An 18,944-nucleotide genomic window follows, 5' to 3' on the forward strand; every position below is an offset into this window, starting at 1 on the left:
TGTGAGCTGTCTTAATAACCATCATGTACTGGGCTCTGTTTGCTTTAGGAATCTGGCAAATTGCAAGGGCTTACAATGTGGGCTGGAGAAATGTATACAATGTGGATCATGCTTACCCAGTTAAGTTACTGATTACAGATAACTCAAATGACTTGGATATTTCAGCCTTTAGTCAAAAGATTGGCTAGGACTAGATATAGGAGTAGATGTCACGGGACAAGATCCCCTAGGCTACTGCCACCACCATGCAAATAGAAGTAGGATACAAGGGAACGAATGCCTGGGTGGAATGGATTAGATATTCTGTTCACACCCTAAATAAAAGCTACTGTTATGCAAGAGCGGCAGGAAGGCTAGAGGCCCAAGTGGTCCCATTCCCATTCGAATGAACCTCAGACAGTAACAGGATGGAAGGTGTGCTTGCCTTGTACCAGGAGGAAACAGCCTGGGGATACGCTTGCTGTAAGACTCTCGCCCTATTGTTCCCATCCAACAGAGGTAAAGAGCAAGGACCCCCCAAAACAATCCGGTCCGTCCTCCGACATAAACTATGCCTCCTGCCTCTCAAGGGGCGGGGACAGTGCTTGGAGTTCATGAGAAATGTATCCGGATGCCCATCATGCTGCACTGTCGGTACCCGTGCTGATGTCTGGTGGTGTCACGGGGATCCTGGCTTGGGCCTTGCCCAGCATTTGGAGTGGACCTTGTGCTCTGATACAATTGGCTATTATCCCTTTCACGTTGGCACATCGTAAACTTTTTCCAATGGACAGCCAGGCTAGGAAGAGGAGAGAGTCCAGGGGGCTCCTTTGATCCCCATATGCACACAGATCCCACTGGGGTTCCAGGAGGAGTCCCAAGGAGTCTAAGGCTAGAAATCAGATTGCTGCCAGGTTTGAGTCTGTCCTGTGTTGGTGGCCACTGTGAACAAGAATGCGGTGGATTAATTATATTTACTAGAACCAGCAAACGCTTGTTAACTATGCTCGAGACGCAGCTAAAGGGATAGCTGAACAGCTAGATGCCAGCAGCAGGATGACCTGGGAGAACAGGTTGGCCTTGGATCTGATTCTGGCAGAAAAAGGAGGAAGATGTGTAATGTTGGGGTCAGTGCTGCACATTCATCCCTGACAACACAGCACATGGACCGTCACTGAGCCTAAGTTGGCCGCATGGCTTGCAGCTCCCCCGGGGCCGCCATCTTGAAACGGCAAAAGTCAACCCCTCCCGTTGAATTAGCCAATTGGGAAAGACCGTGCGCCTGAGCTCTAATCAAGAGTGAGGGGCAGGTCACATGCATCAGGGATTATAAAGCCGAGCAGAGCACCTGCTGGGTGTGTGCATGCTTCCAGACCATGTGTGCGCATCCTTCTATGTAGAAGTAAAGATATTGGCCTTGCAAAAAAAAAAAAAAAAAAGAAAGACTATCTTACAAACTAACACGGACAGGCTTCTATCCTGTAAGAAGAAGAGGTAAAGATAGAGAAACTGAAGTTACTTTTTAGAAGCCTCTTCAAGTTGGAGGATACCAGAGGGAAGGGTGAGAGGATCCTGGATGAAGGAATCCTTTGAAAATGAAGATTATCAATTACTCCTTTGGGGAAGAAAAACAGGAAACATCTTGAGGATATGAGTTTCTATTTTACAAATGTTTCAAGTGCTTAAAAAACAAAGCAATTAGTGAAATAACCTAGCATTATGTTCTTGCAATGTGATGCAATATAAAGTACACCTCATCTATGAAGCATCCATACCAAAAAAATGTAGTCTGAAACTAATCATGAGAACAGTCAGACAAATCCAGGATGTAGACATTTTAAAAAACACTCCCAGAAATGTCAAAATCATGAGGAAGAAAAAGAAAAAGAATGGTCTAGACCAGTTTAGATTAAAATGCAAAAATGTAACAACTAAAAGTAATATATTATGTATCTTTATGTGATCCTTACTAACAGCTATAACATACATTTATTTTGGACAACTGGGAATTTTGACCCATAAACTGTATATTAGATGATACTATGAAATTCTTGTTAACTTTTTAGGCTTATGTTTTAGGTATGGTAATGATACTGTGGTTACACAGATGAATGCCCTTTTCTTGGGAAGACGTGCTAAAGTGTCTAGAATGAAATTCATCATATCTGTGACTTCCTTTCAAATGGTCCAGAACACACACACACACACACACACACACCCCTAAATGTACATATACAGGGGTAGGCAAAAGTAGGTTAGCAGTTGTTCGTATGGAAAATATGTAATACAAGAATAAAAAATAATATAAGAATAAATAATACAAGAATAAACTCTGCATTTCATGCACTCAAAACTGTAAACATCCTTTTGCCCACCTCTGTCTATGTTTATGTGTATGTGAATAAATACAGACTTCCCTAGATGAGAAGGTAGGGAAGTGACAAGATGTTAACAACTGGTTTATGAGAAAAGTTAAGTTTAAACTCTACACTTTGTACACTTTCTATAATAAATATAATCTAAGAAATCACAATTCCTATAGACTAGACAAGATGCATTGCTGGTATCTTCTGTCAAGATACATTAAGAAAGTCAAGTTACTCAGAGGCTTATAGGATGAATGCTGATTATATTCTTGTCCATTCATACAAGCCTCAGAAGACTGGAATGGAGAGAAACGCTTCATTCAGTCCAGTCAAGATCAGAGGCAGAGTTTACCACCAGCCTGCTTCCTTCAAAGCTGAAGCAGGTCGGCAGGAAGAGAAAAGTTTGTCCCTCCCAGGCCTTGAACCTTACTTACTTCTACACAGAAACCGAAAGTCTACTTCTTTCTAAAAGTTACCTGAATGCAAGTATCAGCTGTATCAGGGCTGCAACTGCACCTTTAACATCCACATAAATCAAATATAATTTTTAACCAATGTTACACAGCAAAAACACTTAGTCAACCTTAGTGCTGAGACAAGCCCTTAAAAGTACAAACAGTTTACACTTAATTCTCAGGGCATGATTGCTAAATGTGTAAATTATATGAATTCCCAAATACTCCATATTTTAATTTATTTTCTTGCTTTTGATCTGGTTGTTGCATTTATCCCTAATTATCATGATGAATGCAAGATCATCCAAGTCTCCCCAAGACTCTGCCTAGACAGTCACCATCCACAAAGTCCAAAGTCTAAATGAAGGTATCTTTTTGTACATATTAACATACATACACACACACACACACACACACACACACACTCCTCTGACATTGGTGGAAAAGATGACATAAAAAGATGTAACAGAATAAAAACAAGGTACTGAAAACAAAAATTCTAAAATAGGGTTAATAATGGAAAATTTCCAAATACAATCATTTTCAAATGCAATGACCAAAGTACAAGCAACAAAACATACATAAAAAATGCATGTAATCCTGTGCATTCAACTATTTATAGGCTGAGAGAAAAGTGAAAAGAAAAAAATTTACTTTTAAATAACACTGAAAATACAATATATTCAGGTTTTTAAAATAAGTGTACATAAATGTAGCACTGAGCCTGCCTATCCACAAGCAAGATAAAAAAGTTGTAACATGTAGCTTATGATGTCACTTACTTTTCTAGTGCTTACAGCACTGGGTTTGGAAATGTGTAAATCAAGAAAGAAGATAACAATTAAAAGGAGAGAAAAACTGTATTCAGCTCATAGCTAACCTAAAGTTTAAAAGTCCTAAAGACGGAAACAGAAACTACTGATGAGAAGGACTGCTTTAATAACGACGCAAAACCGGTCCCCGAAGAACCAAAGACACCAACGCACTAGGAGAATGTTTACAATACAGACACTAAATTTGCAGTGTATGCAGCCCTGGAATAAGATGAGGGTGACAGGCGGGGGCATGCTTGGAGAGGTCAATGGGGGGGAAAGGAGACATGTAATACTTTCAACAATAAAAATTTAAAAAAAAAAAAGAAGATGAGGATGAGGTGTGCAGAAGGATAGTGGAGCTCTGTCTCCCTGAAGGGAAAGAGACTCCAGGTTGGCAAGTACCCAAGGCATCTTTCTTGCATTTGTTAGTGTGCTTTGTCCCCCTCTAAAGAGATCAACAGTATACAAAACAAAGCCTCAGATTTATAGATATACTGAGTTCTACCATGAACTTGAGTTTTCCATTCTTCTCTAGCTGGAAATAGTATCACTTAATGGCCAGGAAACATTATCAACATGTCCAGTGGGGGACTTGGAGGAAGCAGCCAATCCTATTACAGTCAAGATAACAAATGGAGTGCTAAAAACACAAAGCGGCCTGCTGAGCACTAACGATCTAGTTGATTAGTAGAGTCAGAGAAGACCACAAGCTAAGTACCAAAGACGAACAGAGTAAGACAATCAAACAGGAGTTCACTGGGACAATTTTGCAACATTTCATGGAGCAGCTAGAACCTGAATTTGGTCTTGAGGGAAGAGAAAAGGATTCTAGCCTGGTGAGACTGCATGACCGACCAATGGCAGAGTCCTCAGAAGTACAGCACCAAAGGTGGTCTCCCACTGCAATGACCGTCAGGCTTCTAAAAGGGCTGGGCCTTTCACTTACTGCCATGTACGGCCTACACCCAGCATCTCTGGTCTTGGCAATGGAGTCCACAAGCTGTCCGCTGATGCCAAAGTCACAGAGTTTAATATTTCCACTTCTGTCCAGAAGGATATTGGAAGGTTTGATATCTGAAAGAGACAGGTACCATTCAGTGTAAAAGTAATCAATCAAATGAGCTACATTCTAAAGTACTTTAAGTAAAAATACTGAAAAACCTTAGACAACATAAGTGATCAAGTCCTTAATATTCAGATGTATGAGAAGATGAGAAACATGAAATTTCTCTGAAGACCGATGCTTAAAAACTCAGTATCAAAAAATACTACAGCCCTAGCCAGTTTGGCTCAGTGGATAGAGTGTCAGCATGCGAAATGAAAGTTCCCAGGCTCGATTCCGGTCAAGAGCACATGCCTGGGTTGTGGGCTCGATCCCCAGTGGGAGACTTGCAGGAGGCAGCCAATCCATGATTCTCTCTTATCACGGATATTTCTAGCTCTCTCTCCCTCTTCCTTCCTCTCTGAAATCAATAAAATTATATTTTTCAAAAAAACTACAAGTGTATTAAAAAAAATACTATACAATACATTTAGGCATTCTATTATGTTGTTTTGTTCTCCTCAAGGGACATATTCATTTATTTGCTTTAAATTCATTACTTAACAGTCATACTATAAAGAATGAATTTAACCTATAAGAGTATACTAAGCTACTGTACAATATGTGTCAAAAGACTATGTGACACTGGGGACCGCTTTAGCTGTTACTACCCTGAGGATGGAGCCAACAGAGTAAGGAGGGCACAGCCTAAAGAAGGAGCTTGAACTCTAACCAAATTGTGCCAGGACTTTATTACCACAGATAATGCATTTCCTTAGCGTTTAAGCCAATTATCAGAATTTTCTGTAACCTGTAATCAAAGCACTCTACCTGTGGCAAAAAAAAAAAAAAAGCTAACTAATTTGAAGTGATAAAAAGACTGCTATAAACTCATCATTTTATTTACTAATAGGAAAACAAAAGTTATTTCTGAAGAGTTTCCCTTTTATCTTACTCCTCCTCAGGCACTGCCTTAGTGCTTTTCTGTGATACCTTGAGTATTCCTAAGGTATTTGAATCGCTCTACGGTAAAGGCAATCCTATCTAATAAAAGAGAAACATGGTAATTGGCATACGACCACTACCCTTCCCATTGGCTAATCAGGGCAATATGCAAATTAACTGCCAGCCAAGATGGCGGCCGACAGCCAGGCAGCTTGAAACTAACATGAGGCTTGCTTGCTTCAGTGACGGAGGACTCCAACATTCCCTGCCTGCCGCTGCAGGCCTCTGAGCTGCAAGCAACTATGTAACAAACATAGAAGCTAAACAAAACCCCAGAAACCTGCTTTAGTCCCCCGGCTTCAGCCAGCAGGATCGCAACATTGTAAGCAAAGGCCAGAAACCTACTTTCAGCAGCAGAGGCCTAAGAGTTGGAGCCAAACCTCAAAGCTAAAGCTGGCCCAGAATAAAAAAAAAAAAAAAGAAAAAAAGGAGCGGTTGGGAGCTTCAGTCACCCGTCAGCCTGAAAACAGCCCTCAGCCCCTCACCCAGACTGGCCAGGCACCCCAGTGGGGACCCCCACCCTGAAGGGTGTGTGACCAGCTGCAAACAGCCATCATCCCCTCATCCAGGCTGGCCAGGCACCCCAGTGGGGACCCCCACCCTGATCCAGGACACGCTTCAGGGCAAACCAGCCAGCCCCCACCCGTGCACCAGGCCTATACCCTGTATAGTAAAAGGGTAATATGCCTCCCAGCACCGGGATCAGCGGAGCCGCCAGGCCTCCCGGCACCGGGATCAGCGTGACAGGGGGCAGCAGCCAAACCCCCTGATCGCCTTGTGGCTCTGTGTGTGGCAGGGTGAGGCGCCCAACCCCCTGATCGGCCCTGCTCTGTGTGTGACAGGGTGCGGTGCCCCAACACCCCCCGCCCCCACAGGCGCTGCTCTGTGTGTGACGGGGTAGAGCCATTACCTCCCCATAGGCCCTGCCCTGAGTGTGAGAGTGGCGGCACCCCAACCCCCAGATCGGCCCTGCTCTGTGGGTGATAGAGGGCAGCGCCCCAACCCCCTGATGGGCCCTGCTCTGTGCATGAACAGGGGGCTGCGTCCCAACCCCCTGATTGGCCCTGCTCTGTGCGTGACAGGGTACAGAGCCCCAACCCCCCTGATGGGCCCTGCTCTGTGAGTGACAGGGGGAAATGCCCCAACCCCCTGATTGGCCCTGCTCTGTGCATGACAGGGGGTGGCGCCGCAACATCCCCATCGGCCCTGCCTTGAGTGTGACAGGGGGCGGTGCCCCAATCCCCCAATCGGCCCTACCCTGAGCATGACTGAGGGTGGCATCGCAACCTCCCGATCCGCACTGCTCTGTGCATGACGGGGCGGCACCACAACTCCCCAATCAGCCCCGCTCTGAGCCCGACCAGGGGCTGCACCTAGGGATTGAGCCTGCCCTCTGCCACCAGGGAGGGGTCCCAGACTGCGAGAGGGCACAGGCCGGGCTGAGGGACCCCCCCTCCCCCCCAAGTGCACAAATTTTTGTGCACCAGGCCTCTAGTATATATATAAAAGCCTAAGCAACCGTTACAACTGGCCGGTGGCTATGACGTGCACTGACCACCAGGGGACAGACACTCAACGCAGGATCTGCCACCTGGTGGTCAGTGCGCTCCCACAGCCAACCTCCCGCAGCCGGCCAACCTCCCACAGTCCCTCCCCCGGGCCAGCCGGCCCCAATCGGCCCCTATCGCCGGCCAGGCCGAGGGACCCCACCTGTGCATGAATTCGTGCACCAGGCCTTTAATACTCTCATAATTACAGAACACAGCAAAAAGGGAGAGAAAAACCCCAAAACAAGAACAAGATGAACTATGAGAAGAATAAAATAATTTTGTTTAGGGACCTAATACTACATGATTTTAGGCCAAAAAGGAAATTAGGAGCCTACCTAATATTATTTTAACATAAAATAATGAAGACAAATTCATTATTTTATGTTAAAAATATCAGGTAGGCAAAAATAAATGAATTATTTTGATGTTCAAGGTTTACTAATTTCTGGACCAGGGTCAACCTCAAACTAAAATTACTTAAATAAATGTCCCAATTAGTAATTTCTCTAACCACTAGAAACTATGATACTTAGAATTCAAGGTTTTGCACTTCTCTGAATATGACCTTTGACTTTCCTCCTTATTTACTATCAGGATGAATCACATACTGTCACATATTGTCTTAGGTCTGTCATGATACCAGAGCAACTATTTAGTCTATGTGCTGAATTAAACCCAGGATTCCCACTGTCATGCAATAGATCTACATCAAATGTTTAAAATTTTAATGTGTGTTTAATAAGGACAAGATCACTATTCTCACAAACACAAATGCTTTACAGCAATTACAATTAAAGGAATCTCTGATTGCAGCACTTCACAGGGACAGTAGTGTGCCTGTAACACACAAGGCAGTTACCCTCTGATTCTCCTTTGACTGCCCAAGGGACCACCTTCACGCCTTAGTAGTATACAAGAGAAACACTAATTATCTATCGGCAAATAGTAACTTTTCAACTAAGAATAATAAGAATTTACAGCAAAATCTCCTTCAATTACTAAGCCCAACATATTAATAAGGTAGACTAAAATTTATAGAGCCCCAAAGGGAAAAAACTCTAATAGTGAAGTTTTAGGATACATATAGTAGGTTTTGCTTGAAAGTGGCACTGTAATTTTCAATATTTTTTCCCTATTAAGGAATAGTTGTTCTATAAAAAAAAATTCTGTACCCACCTCTGTGAATGATTTTCAAGTTTTCCTTTAAGTGGTTTAGTGCTTTCACAGTCTGTGGAGAAAAAGCAGAGATAGGATAAACAATTTCCTTTTAACCAAACAGCACAATAGTTTATCTTAAGTAACAGCCCACATAGCCCATTGCATTCTTGTAAGCTTAATGTTTCAACATCCTGTGCAATTTTTGTTAACTGAAGATGCTGAATGTTGATTTTAAATTTAAAAACTTAGTTGCCCTGACAGCTAAAAAGAAAACCCTTTACAATTTTTTAGTAAGTCATTAACAAGTTGTATAATATTTCTTATTTCTTCAAACTCTTCAAGAATAGAAATATGTGGTATAAGAAAAGTCCAACAGGCTGGATCCATTATCAACCCTGACTTAGTTAAGTTCTTCCAAAGTCTCAGTTTCTCACAATCATTCACCCTCATTGGGTGCTGAGCCTTCAAAGTAACTTTTGCAGCAGAGCCATGGGTCTCTAATGTCTCAAACAGTCAGGCTTTCGAGTTCATAGAGTTATTAATTAGCAAGAAGAGATTAATCAACCTGGCTGGGTGGCTCAATTGGTTGGAGCGCCATCCCAAAGGTTGCGAGTTTGATTCCCATTCAGGGCACATGCCTAGGTTGGGAGTTCAATCTCCAGTCTGGTAGCAAACAGGAAGGCAACTGACCAATGTTTCTCTCACATCAAAGTTTCTCTCTCTCTCATTCTAAAAATCAATGAGCATATCCTCAGGTAAGAATTTTAAAAGAGAGATTTAAATCAAAGTAATTTTAAATGTTGTGCTTAATATACAAGGTGATCACCAAGGCTAGTAACATAGGCAAATACATAATACATTATTTATTAATATACATATACTACACATATTTCATTATACAATAAAATAATTATATCTATGTTTTCTAACTTCATAATCACCTTGTACAGTGGTTAAAAACAAGATTCTGGAATTAGGCTGCCTGGGCTTAAAGCATTTACCAGTTAAAATTATATAAACTTCAAAGCAAATTAATTGCTCAATCTCTCCATATTTCAGATCTGTCATCTGTAAACAAGTTACACTATTTACCATAGAGAGTTGCTATGAAGATAAAATGTCATAAGATCTGGCCTGATATAAATAAACATTCAGTAATCACTAGCTGTTTTCATTATGCTACTATTGTTTCTATGAATACTAACAAATTCCAAGATAATATTGGCTATGGTATACTGGAGACAGATGACTAAATTGATCAATATAAAATTTCCTAGACCAGTCAGAATAATTAACAAGTTTCTAGTAAAACTCTGCTTCTTTTTATAAAATATATGTAAGGTTATATATCTTAACATTTAGCTAATTAAACGTTTAATTTTAAGCATTAAATAAGCTAAATAACTTAAAACATTAACAAGAGACCTGTAATTTTTAAACTAATGTTTAAACTAACATTAAACATTAATGATTAAGTAGGATAAAATGCAATGGACAGACAACCTATGCTGGATATTGAGGATGCAGGAAAGGGAGAGTAGAGAAATTAAATGCAACTAGGTATCTTACAGCTTCCTATAAAATTTAGTTGACATATCCACTAAGCCAGATTGTGATCAGAGTCTCAGGGGTTTCTAAGAATCTTATTAATTTTACGCTATCACAGAAAATTATCTTCGGAAAAAATAATTATGAACAACCTTTGTCAACTAAAACAGGGGTGGGCAAACTTTTTGACTCGAGGGCCACAATGGGTTCTTAAACTGGACCGGAGGGCCAGAACAAAAGCATGGATGGAGTGTTTGTGTGAACTAATATAAATTCAAAGTAAACATCATTACATAAAAAGGTACGGTCTTTTTTTTTTTTTTTTCAGTTTTATTCATTTCAAACAGGCCGGATCCGGCACGCGGGCCGTAGTTTGCCCACGGCTGAACTAAAAGATTCAAAGCAAGAAAGGAAATAATCATGACCCCACTTTCAAGACTATAAGAACATAAGTAAAAAAGTACCTCTTTTCGTTTTGGTATTCAGGTAAAAGTGAATTGACCAAATAAGCAATAATGCTGGTTACTGAAATTGCTGGTCAAAAATTTAAATAGTTTAGTCTGCATAGCCCAACTCTTAAACCACGAAGAGTTTTAAATAAGAGACTTCAAGGATACTGTTGTGATTCTGATTAATTTAGGCATAAGCATGATAATACATCTTTAAAACATATTAAAAATAGTTAAACCAACAGTGGAAAAGGGAACATACTTAAAAATAGTTAAACCAACCGTGGAAAAGGGAACAGAAAATTGCTTGTTCTAATCTTACTGACAGCACAATCTATTGTGGTTGATTGTGATTCTGTACTACGGACCACATTTTGAAAATAGTTCTTTATGATTGTGTCAATTACCCCAAAGAAGTGGTTCAGTCTCTGTCCCTTTACCAGTGACCCTCCAGGAAAGTCACTAAAATTCTGTGAAGGATATCTGGGCATGTGCATTCAAATGCCAGCAGCATCTTTACATGAGCACATAGAGAATGAACAATTTGAAAACCAGGTACTTACTGCTAAAGTGATTTTGCCTAAAATTTCTTCTGGAATAACATCATCTAATACACTATATACATATTTGTAAAACTTATCAAACGAGGTAGACATGAGTTCCATACAGATCCAACAGTCACCCTATAAAATAACAAATATGTTACTCTTATACATCATATTATGTACCATTTTTCCTTCACTTAAAACAGAAATACAATTAACAAAAAAGCAATCTTCATTTAAAAAAAAAACTTGTAGAAATTTTTGGTTCCTTATTAAAGCTCTGGACAGAACATTCTCCTCATGCTTAAACACAAACTGATTTGCCCAATTTGTAAAGGCAGGAACAGTCTTACATAGAAAACTTTTGAGCTTTATACGAATTTCAAATATTGCCATAATTAAATATACAAATAGAAAACGTGGAAAACTGTTCATTCTCACTAACAAATAGATTACAGTTACCTTGATATACTATAAAAACTTCTAAATAAGTAAATAAAATAAAAGAGAGACAGACGAAAATACATAAAGCAAACCCAATGCCTCAAAAGTTATTGCTCAAATGCTCTCTGGAGCAGTTTACAAGTCATCCCACTCTCAGCAACCCCTTGCCTTGCCTTGCTGTTCTTTGAATGACCTGTATCATCTTCTAATATAAAATATAACTTATTTATTTTATTATGTTTTTCATCTACATTTCCTACACTCCACCAGGACAGGGGCTCAATGAACATTCCTTAAATGAATGAATGCTGGCTATAATTAAACTGAATCGTTCAAAAACTGATGGCAGCATTATAGAGGGTTTTAAAACAGTCTGAAGGCAACTGGACAATAAAGCAAGAGAAATAAAAGTATTTATACCCTTTGACAGAATTATGACTGGGATCTAACTTAAAGAAACAGTCCAGAAATTACAAGAACAAAAACAAACTAGAAACCACTGAACTATCCCGCAAGAGGAAATGGTACATCATTAAAGGAATTATCTAAAATTAATTATTTTAAAATGGTACAGTTCATGAGAGGTATGCATGAGCAAAATGCAGACCCTAAGTAATACAATGATTATAACACTACTAGAGGCCCGGTGCACGGATCCATGCACGAGTGGGGAACCTCGGCCTGGCCTGCGGGGATCAGGCTGAAACCAGCTCTCCGACATCCCCCGAGAAGTCCCAAATTGCGAGAGGGCGCAGGCCAGGCTGTGCGCCGGGCCTCTAAGATGCATATAAGATCTTTGGTTAATCTCTTCCCGCCCTCCCCTCTCCCCACTTCCCTCTGAGATTCATCAGTCTGTTCCATGTTTCCATGCCTGTGGTTTCTGATCCTGCACTGAGCACCTGCCCCCTACCGGCTGGACGGTCACTTAGGTTTTTATATATATACTAGGGGCCCGGTGCACGAAATTTGTGCACTGGGTGTGTGTGGGGGGGGGGGGGGAGTGTCCCTCAGCCCAGCCTGCCCCCTCTCACATACTGGGAGCCCTCAGGCGTTGACCCCCATCACCCTCCGATCGCCTGATCGGCCCCTTGCCCAGGCCTGACGCCTCCGCCAGAGGTGTCAGGCTTGGACAGGGGACCCCCATCTCCCCCCGATCACTGGCTCTGGCCCCGGCCCAGGCCTGAGGCCTCTGGCCCAGGAATCATGACTGGGCAGGGGACCCCCATCTCCCTCTGATCGCTTGCTCCACCCCCCGCCCAAGCCTGACGCCTCTGACCCAGGCTTCAGGCCTGGGCAAGGGGACCATCATATCCCCCCAATCCCCGACTCCGGCCCTCACCCAGATCTGATGCCTCGGCCAGAGGAGTTGACCCTCATCACCCTCGGATCACCAGTCACCGGATCGGCCCCTTGACCAGGCCTGAGGCCTCCGGCAGAGGTGTCAGGCCTGGGCAGGGGACCCCCAGCTCCCCGCGGTTGCAGGCTCCGCCCCTGCCCAGGCCTATTGCCTCTGGCCTAGGTGTCCGGCCCGGGCAGCGGGGACCTGCAGTGGCAGCGGGGGGCGCCGCGATCGTGGGCTTCGCTTTAGGCCCAGGCAAGGGACCCCTAGCTCCTGGGACTGCCAGCTTTGACCGTGCCCAGCTCCCATCGTTGGCTCCACCCCTACTTCCTGCTATCACTGGCCAGGGCGGAAAAGGCACCTGATTCCCCGATCATGGCTGGGATCATGGCCTACCCCCCAGCTCTTGGCTCCCCCCTGGGTTTCAGATCACTATCAGTGGCAGGGGGCTTCTTCCTGCTTTCCCTTTCGCCTCCCTGCATTGTGCCTACATATGCAAATTAGCCGCCATCTTGTTGGCAGTTAACTGCCAATCTTAGTTGGCAGTTAATTTGCATATAGCCCAGATTAGCCAATGAAAAGGGTATCGCCGTACGCCAATTACCATTTTTCTCTTTTATTAGTGTAGACTAGAGGCCCGGTGCACAAAAATTTGTGCACTCGGGGGAAGGAGGAGGGGGGTCCCTCAGCCCGGCCTGTGCCCTCTCGCAGTCTGGGACCCCTCGGGAGATAACGACCTGCTGGCTTAGTTCTGCTCTCAGGTGGCAGAGGGCAGGCCCAATCCCTAGGTGCAGCCCCTGGTCGGGCTCAGAGCAGGGCTGATTGGGGAGTTGGGGCGCTGCCCCTGTCATGCACAGAGCAGGGCGGATCGGGAGGTTGCGATGCCACCCTCAGTCACGCTCAGGGTAGGGCCGATTGGCGGATTGGGGCACCGCCCCCTGTCACACTCAAGGCAGGGTCGATGGGCAGGTTGTGGCGCCACCCCGTCATGCACAGAGCAGGGCCAATCAGAGGGTTGGGATGCTGGCCCCTGTCACTCACAGAGCAGGGCCCATCAGGGGGATTGGGGCTCCGTACCCTGTCACGCACAGAGCAGGGTCGATCAGGGGGTTGGGGAGCTCCCCCCTGTCACTCACAGAGCAGGGCCAATAGGGGAATTGGGGCACCGCCCCCTGTCACACATGGAGCAGGGCGGAGCAGGAGGTTGGGGCACTGCACCCCGTCACACACAGAGCAGGGCCCGTGGGGGGCAGTTGGGGCGTCGCCCTCTATCACCCACAGAGCAGGGCCGATCAGGGGGTTGGGGCGGCGCCACTGTCACACTCAGGGCAGGGCCGATGGGGAGGTTATGGCTCTACCCCATCACACACGGAGCAGGGCCCGTGGGGGGGGGGGGGTGTTGGGGCGCCGCACCGTCACACACACAGAACCGCAGGGCAATCAGAGGGTTGGGGAGCACCCCCTATCAGGCACAGAGCAGGGCTGATCAGGGGGTTGGGGTGCCTTCCCCTGTCACGAACAGAGCAGGGCTGATAGGGAGGTTGTGGTCCCGCCCCGTCACACACACAGAGCCACAGGGCGATCAGGGGGTTTGGTTGCTGCCCCCTATCACGCTGATCCTGGTGCCGGGAGGCCTCGCAGCTCTGCTGATCCCGGTGCTGGGAGGCATATTACCCTTTTACTATATAGGATAGAGGCCTGGTGCACGGGTGGGGGCCGGCTGGTTTGCCCTGAAGGGTGTCCTGGATCAGGGTGGGGGTCCCCACTGGGGTGCCTGGCCAGCCTGGATGAGGGGATGATGGCTGTTTGCAGCTGGTCACACACCCTTCAGGGTGGGGGTCCCCACTGGGGTGCCTGGCCAGTCTGGGTGAGGGGCTGAGGGCTGTTTTCAGGCTGACGGGTGACTGAAGCTCCCAACCGCTCCTTTTTTTCTTTTTTCTTTTTTATTCTGGGCCAGCTTTAGCTTTGAGGCTTGGCTCCAGCTCTTAGGCCTCCGCTGCTGAAAGCAGGTTTCTGGCCTTTGTTTACCTTCTGTATTTGAAACAATGTTGCGATCCTGCTGGCTGAAGCCGGGGACTAAAGCAGGTTTCTGGGGTTTTGTTTAGCTTCTATGTTTGTTACATAGTTGCTTGCAGCTCAGAGGCCTGCAGCGGCAGGCAGGGAATGTTGGAGTCCTCCGTCACTGAAGCAAGCAAGCCTCATGTTAGTTTCAAGCTGCCTGGCTGCCGGCCGCCATCTTGGCTGGCAGTTAATTTGCATATTGCCCTGAGTAGCCAATGGGAAGGGTAGCGGTCGTACGCTAATTACCATGTTTCTCTTTTATTAGATAGGATAGATAAAAGTATTTGCACACATGAACAAGTACTACAAAGTACCTTGTAAGAGTGAAAACAACTATCAGGATGATACAAAAAAATTACCTAAAAATTATTTTGGCCCTGAGAGGTTTGGCTCAGCGGACAGAGTGTCGGCCTGTGGACTGAAGAGTCCAGGGTTCGATTCCAGTCAAGGGCATGTACCTTGGTTGCGGGCACATCCCCAGTAGGGGATGTGCAGGAGGCAGCTGATCGATGTTTCTCTCTCATTGATGTTTCTAACTCTCTATCCCTCTCCCTTCCTCTCTGTAAAAAATCAATAAAATATATTTAAAAAAATAAAAATAAATAAAAATTATTTTGTATTTGTCACTAATCTATGGATCCAGCTGTACCCTCCGAAACTTTCCACCACTAATCTTCCCCTCATGCCTGACCTACAATGATTAGAGATGAATGCCCCTAAAAGGACAATGGCTTGCCCAGAACAACACTGCTATTAGTGATATAGTCATAAATAGAATCCAGTGTACTTTACTCCCTTCTCCTATCAACACCTACAGTGCAAGGACACCAACCTTGTAAGCAGAAAGGGCCTATGCTTCGAGGACACAGGTGAGCACAGCGCTCTCACAACAGGACCACCTGCTGGAGCACGCATGTAGCCCAGGGCTTCGCAGAATACTTATGGTAAAGCATACTTGACATGAACTTTTGCTTCTATTTCTTTTTTTTTAAGTCTCTTCTCTCTCTCTCTCTTTTCATTTTGAGTGCTTTTACAGAATGACTCTCACAAAGGATTGAGTAACACCCTTCACTCAAAACACACACTTGAATTAATTTAGTCTAAAGACATCATCTCAATAGATTTACTAGAATTTTTATTACACTTAACTCATCTACTTAGAAAAACAGTAAGAAAGGAATTGAACATCAGTAGTGTAGTGAAGCAGAAAGACCACTGATATTAGAGTCTGCAGGCCTGACTTAGTACCCAGACTCTCCCACTTTCTGCTTATATAAGATTGGGCTCCTCAATTCCTCATCTAGGAAATGGATCACTCCACCATCCTCAATGAACTGTGATAAAGATCAAACGAGCTAACATATGCAAAACACAAAATAAAGTGCCTGGCATGTGGTAAAAACTGTAGCTAAGAAAATAAAGGGAGGAGAGGGACGGGTGGAAAAATAGAAAGGCAACCAAAAGAGAAAGAAAAATACGGGAACCAGGGTAGTGAAGGTAAGAAGTAAATGAAGGACTAAGGATGAGAAGAGCAGGCACAAAGGAGCAATTAGCATTAGAGAGGAAGATGTCTATAGTTTCTAAGGCACATAACCTAATGTAAATTTCTTATTTCTTCTGGTAGTTCCTTTTGGCCATAACTGAGAATAGGCAACATTTAAATAAAAAATAAAAAGGAATGGCCTGAGTTGCCTCAAAACCAGGGACGGCAGCATAGCTCTCATGTTCACATGAAAGATGAAATGGCCATGTGACCAAAAAACAAAAGCAGAAATTACTGAATGTGGATTTACTGAAAGATGTACCTTGGTTGCGGGCACATCCCCAGTAGGGGGGTGTGCAGGAGGCAGCTGGTCGATGTTTCTCTCTCATCGATGTTTCTAACTCTCTATCCCTCTCCCTTCCTCTCTGTAAAAAATCAATAAAATATATTTTTTTAAAAAATTATTTTGTATGTTGTCACTAACCTATGGATCCAGCTGTACCTCCAAAACTGTCCACCACTAATCTTCCCCTCATGCCTGACCTATGATCGAGATAAGGGTTCCTAAAGACAAAATCTAGATAAAACTAGTAACATACTTATGTATCACCAGTAACCACTTAGAAAAATGTTTACAGAGACACCACTAACAATAAAAAGGAAACCTATAAAGCACCTAAGAATATATCTAACAAAAGAAGCAAAACGTTTATAAAAACAAGTATGAAATGTTACTAAAGGACATAACAATCTGACTAAATACAGAGGAAAAGCATGCTTACAAATGTGAAGCCTCAAATCATTAAAGATGCCAAATTCCCCTCCAAAGTAACCTAAGAATTTAGTTAGATTCTAATCAAAATTATCATGCACCAGGACAAGCTTATCCTAAAACTTATGTAGAAAAGTAGAGCCAAGCATAGCTCACACAATTTTTAAAAACGATTGATCTACTAGACAAAGACCTTTATGTAAAGCATTCACAATAAAAGATGGTGTATTAATATGGGGGCAGGGTAAATATGCCAGTGGATCAGATTAAAAACCCGTGCACCTAGGCAATTTGATTTATGACAGAGCTAGCAAAGCAAGCAGTGACTAAAGGATGGACTATTCCATGAATGCTGCTGAGACCAGTAGCCTTCCATATAAAAAAATGTTAAATTAGGTCATTACGTCAAGTTATTCACAAACAAAAATACAAAAACTCCCAAATGCAACTTTTAAAAAGCAAACGTTTAAAACATTTTTGTTTTGAAAGTCTAAGACTTCAGGGTGGGGAAAAAATTTCTTCCCATACACGTACATATGTGAAAAGAATAAATCAAAAAGAGTTAGACCTGTCAACTTTAACTCCACTATAATGAATATTTTTGTATGATAACGGATACCATACCAAAAGTTCAAAAATAAGACAAGAACATCTATTTGGATGTAAAGAAACAAAGGATACTCTGGATAATAAAGCATATGCTAAATTTATTATGAACAGACAAAACTTAATAGAATGGCAAAGGTATATGACGAGGCAAGTCACAGAAAAGAAAACCTGAACACACAAGTAAAAAATTCTGTACTTCACCAGTGATTAGGTAAATGTAATTTTAAAAGTGAGATACCACTTCAAAGCCACCTGACTGCCCAAACTGAAACATTTAATAGTACCAGATACTAGCAAGGAGACCAGTGACAACAAATGCACCTGGCCTACCCAACATGCCACCCTTTGTTCTGTACAATGTGCCCAGATAGAGCTACATATCCGTCTTCCATGTAAAGTAGGGTGGCCAATGAAATGTCAGCGCAAAGGGTTGCTGATTCCAGGGCAGCCCTTTTAGTTCTCCCTGCTTCTCTTGCCACCTGTGGCCATGACAGCCGTACTCTAGGAGTCAACTTGGACCATGAGGCGATCTTAACCATGAAAACCACACACTAGGTAAGAGACAAGGCAATCTTAATCATGAAAACCACACACTAGGTAAGCCACTATGAGTCTCCAGTGTTGACAACTGAGTTCAATTCCTGACAGAGAAATTATCATTCTGACTAGTAGGAATATAAGTTAGGATAACAGAAATACGACAACATCCACTAAAGTTGAAGATCTTCATTATCATTTAACCTAGCACCTAGATTTCTAGGTATGGATTCTACAGAATCTGTAACCTAAGTTGTCAAGGAAACATGCAAAAGGAAGTTCATTTTTACTTTTATAATTGCAAAAAATTAGAAACTACCAACATTAAAATTATTAAACCTTTAAAAAGTGGTATATTTATTCATCAGAATATTACATAGCTGTTCAAATAAATTAACCAAATCTATACAGGATGGGGCAAAAGTAGGTTTACAGTTGTTCATAGGGGAAATAATACAATAAATAACACAAGAATAAACTCTATTTCGTGTACTCACAACTGCAAACCTATTTTGCCTCACCCTGTATTAGCGAGCTCTATTTGCAGGGACAAATTTTGAATACTATGATGATTCCATCTAGGTAAACTTGGAAAATACATAACGCAATACTATGTATTACTTAGGAGGGATAATAAATAATAAATAAATAATAAATAATAAATAAAAACAAGTTGAAGGAAGCATTAATTTCAAGGCAGTGTTTAGATTGGGAGATTAAAAGGGGAAATGGGATGGGGACTTCTATTGTATCTATAATTTAAACACAAATAAAGAGCAAATAAGCC

At 43.0% G+C, this 18,944-nt stretch overlaps 1 protein-coding gene across 3 annotated transcripts in view; it reads right to left on the minus strand.

Annotated features, from left to right (window-relative positions):
- MAP2K4 (mitogen-activated protein kinase kinase 4) overlaps positions 1–18,944 on the minus strand; it is a 120,260-nt gene that overhangs the window by 14,064 nt on the left and 87,252 nt on the right. For all 3 annotated transcript variants that reach the window (XM_081110265.1, XM_081110264.1, XM_081110266.1), the window contains 3 exons: positions 10,931–11,050; positions 8,389–8,440; positions 4,562–4,689 (listed from right to left, as the gene is read on the minus strand). In XM_081110265.1, coding sequence (XP_080966391.1) covers positions 4,562–4,689; positions 8,389–8,440; positions 10,931–11,050 — 300 coding nt within the window. The remainder of the gene's footprint in view (positions 1–4,561; positions 4,690–8,388; positions 8,441–10,930; positions 11,051–18,944) is intronic.

This window comes from Myotis nattereri, assembly GCF_964212035.1.
Source record: "Myotis nattereri genome assembly, chromosome: 16".
In the NCBI taxonomy this organism is placed as follows: domain Eukaryota; kingdom Metazoa; phylum Chordata; class Mammalia; order Chiroptera; family Vespertilionidae; genus Myotis; species Myotis nattereri.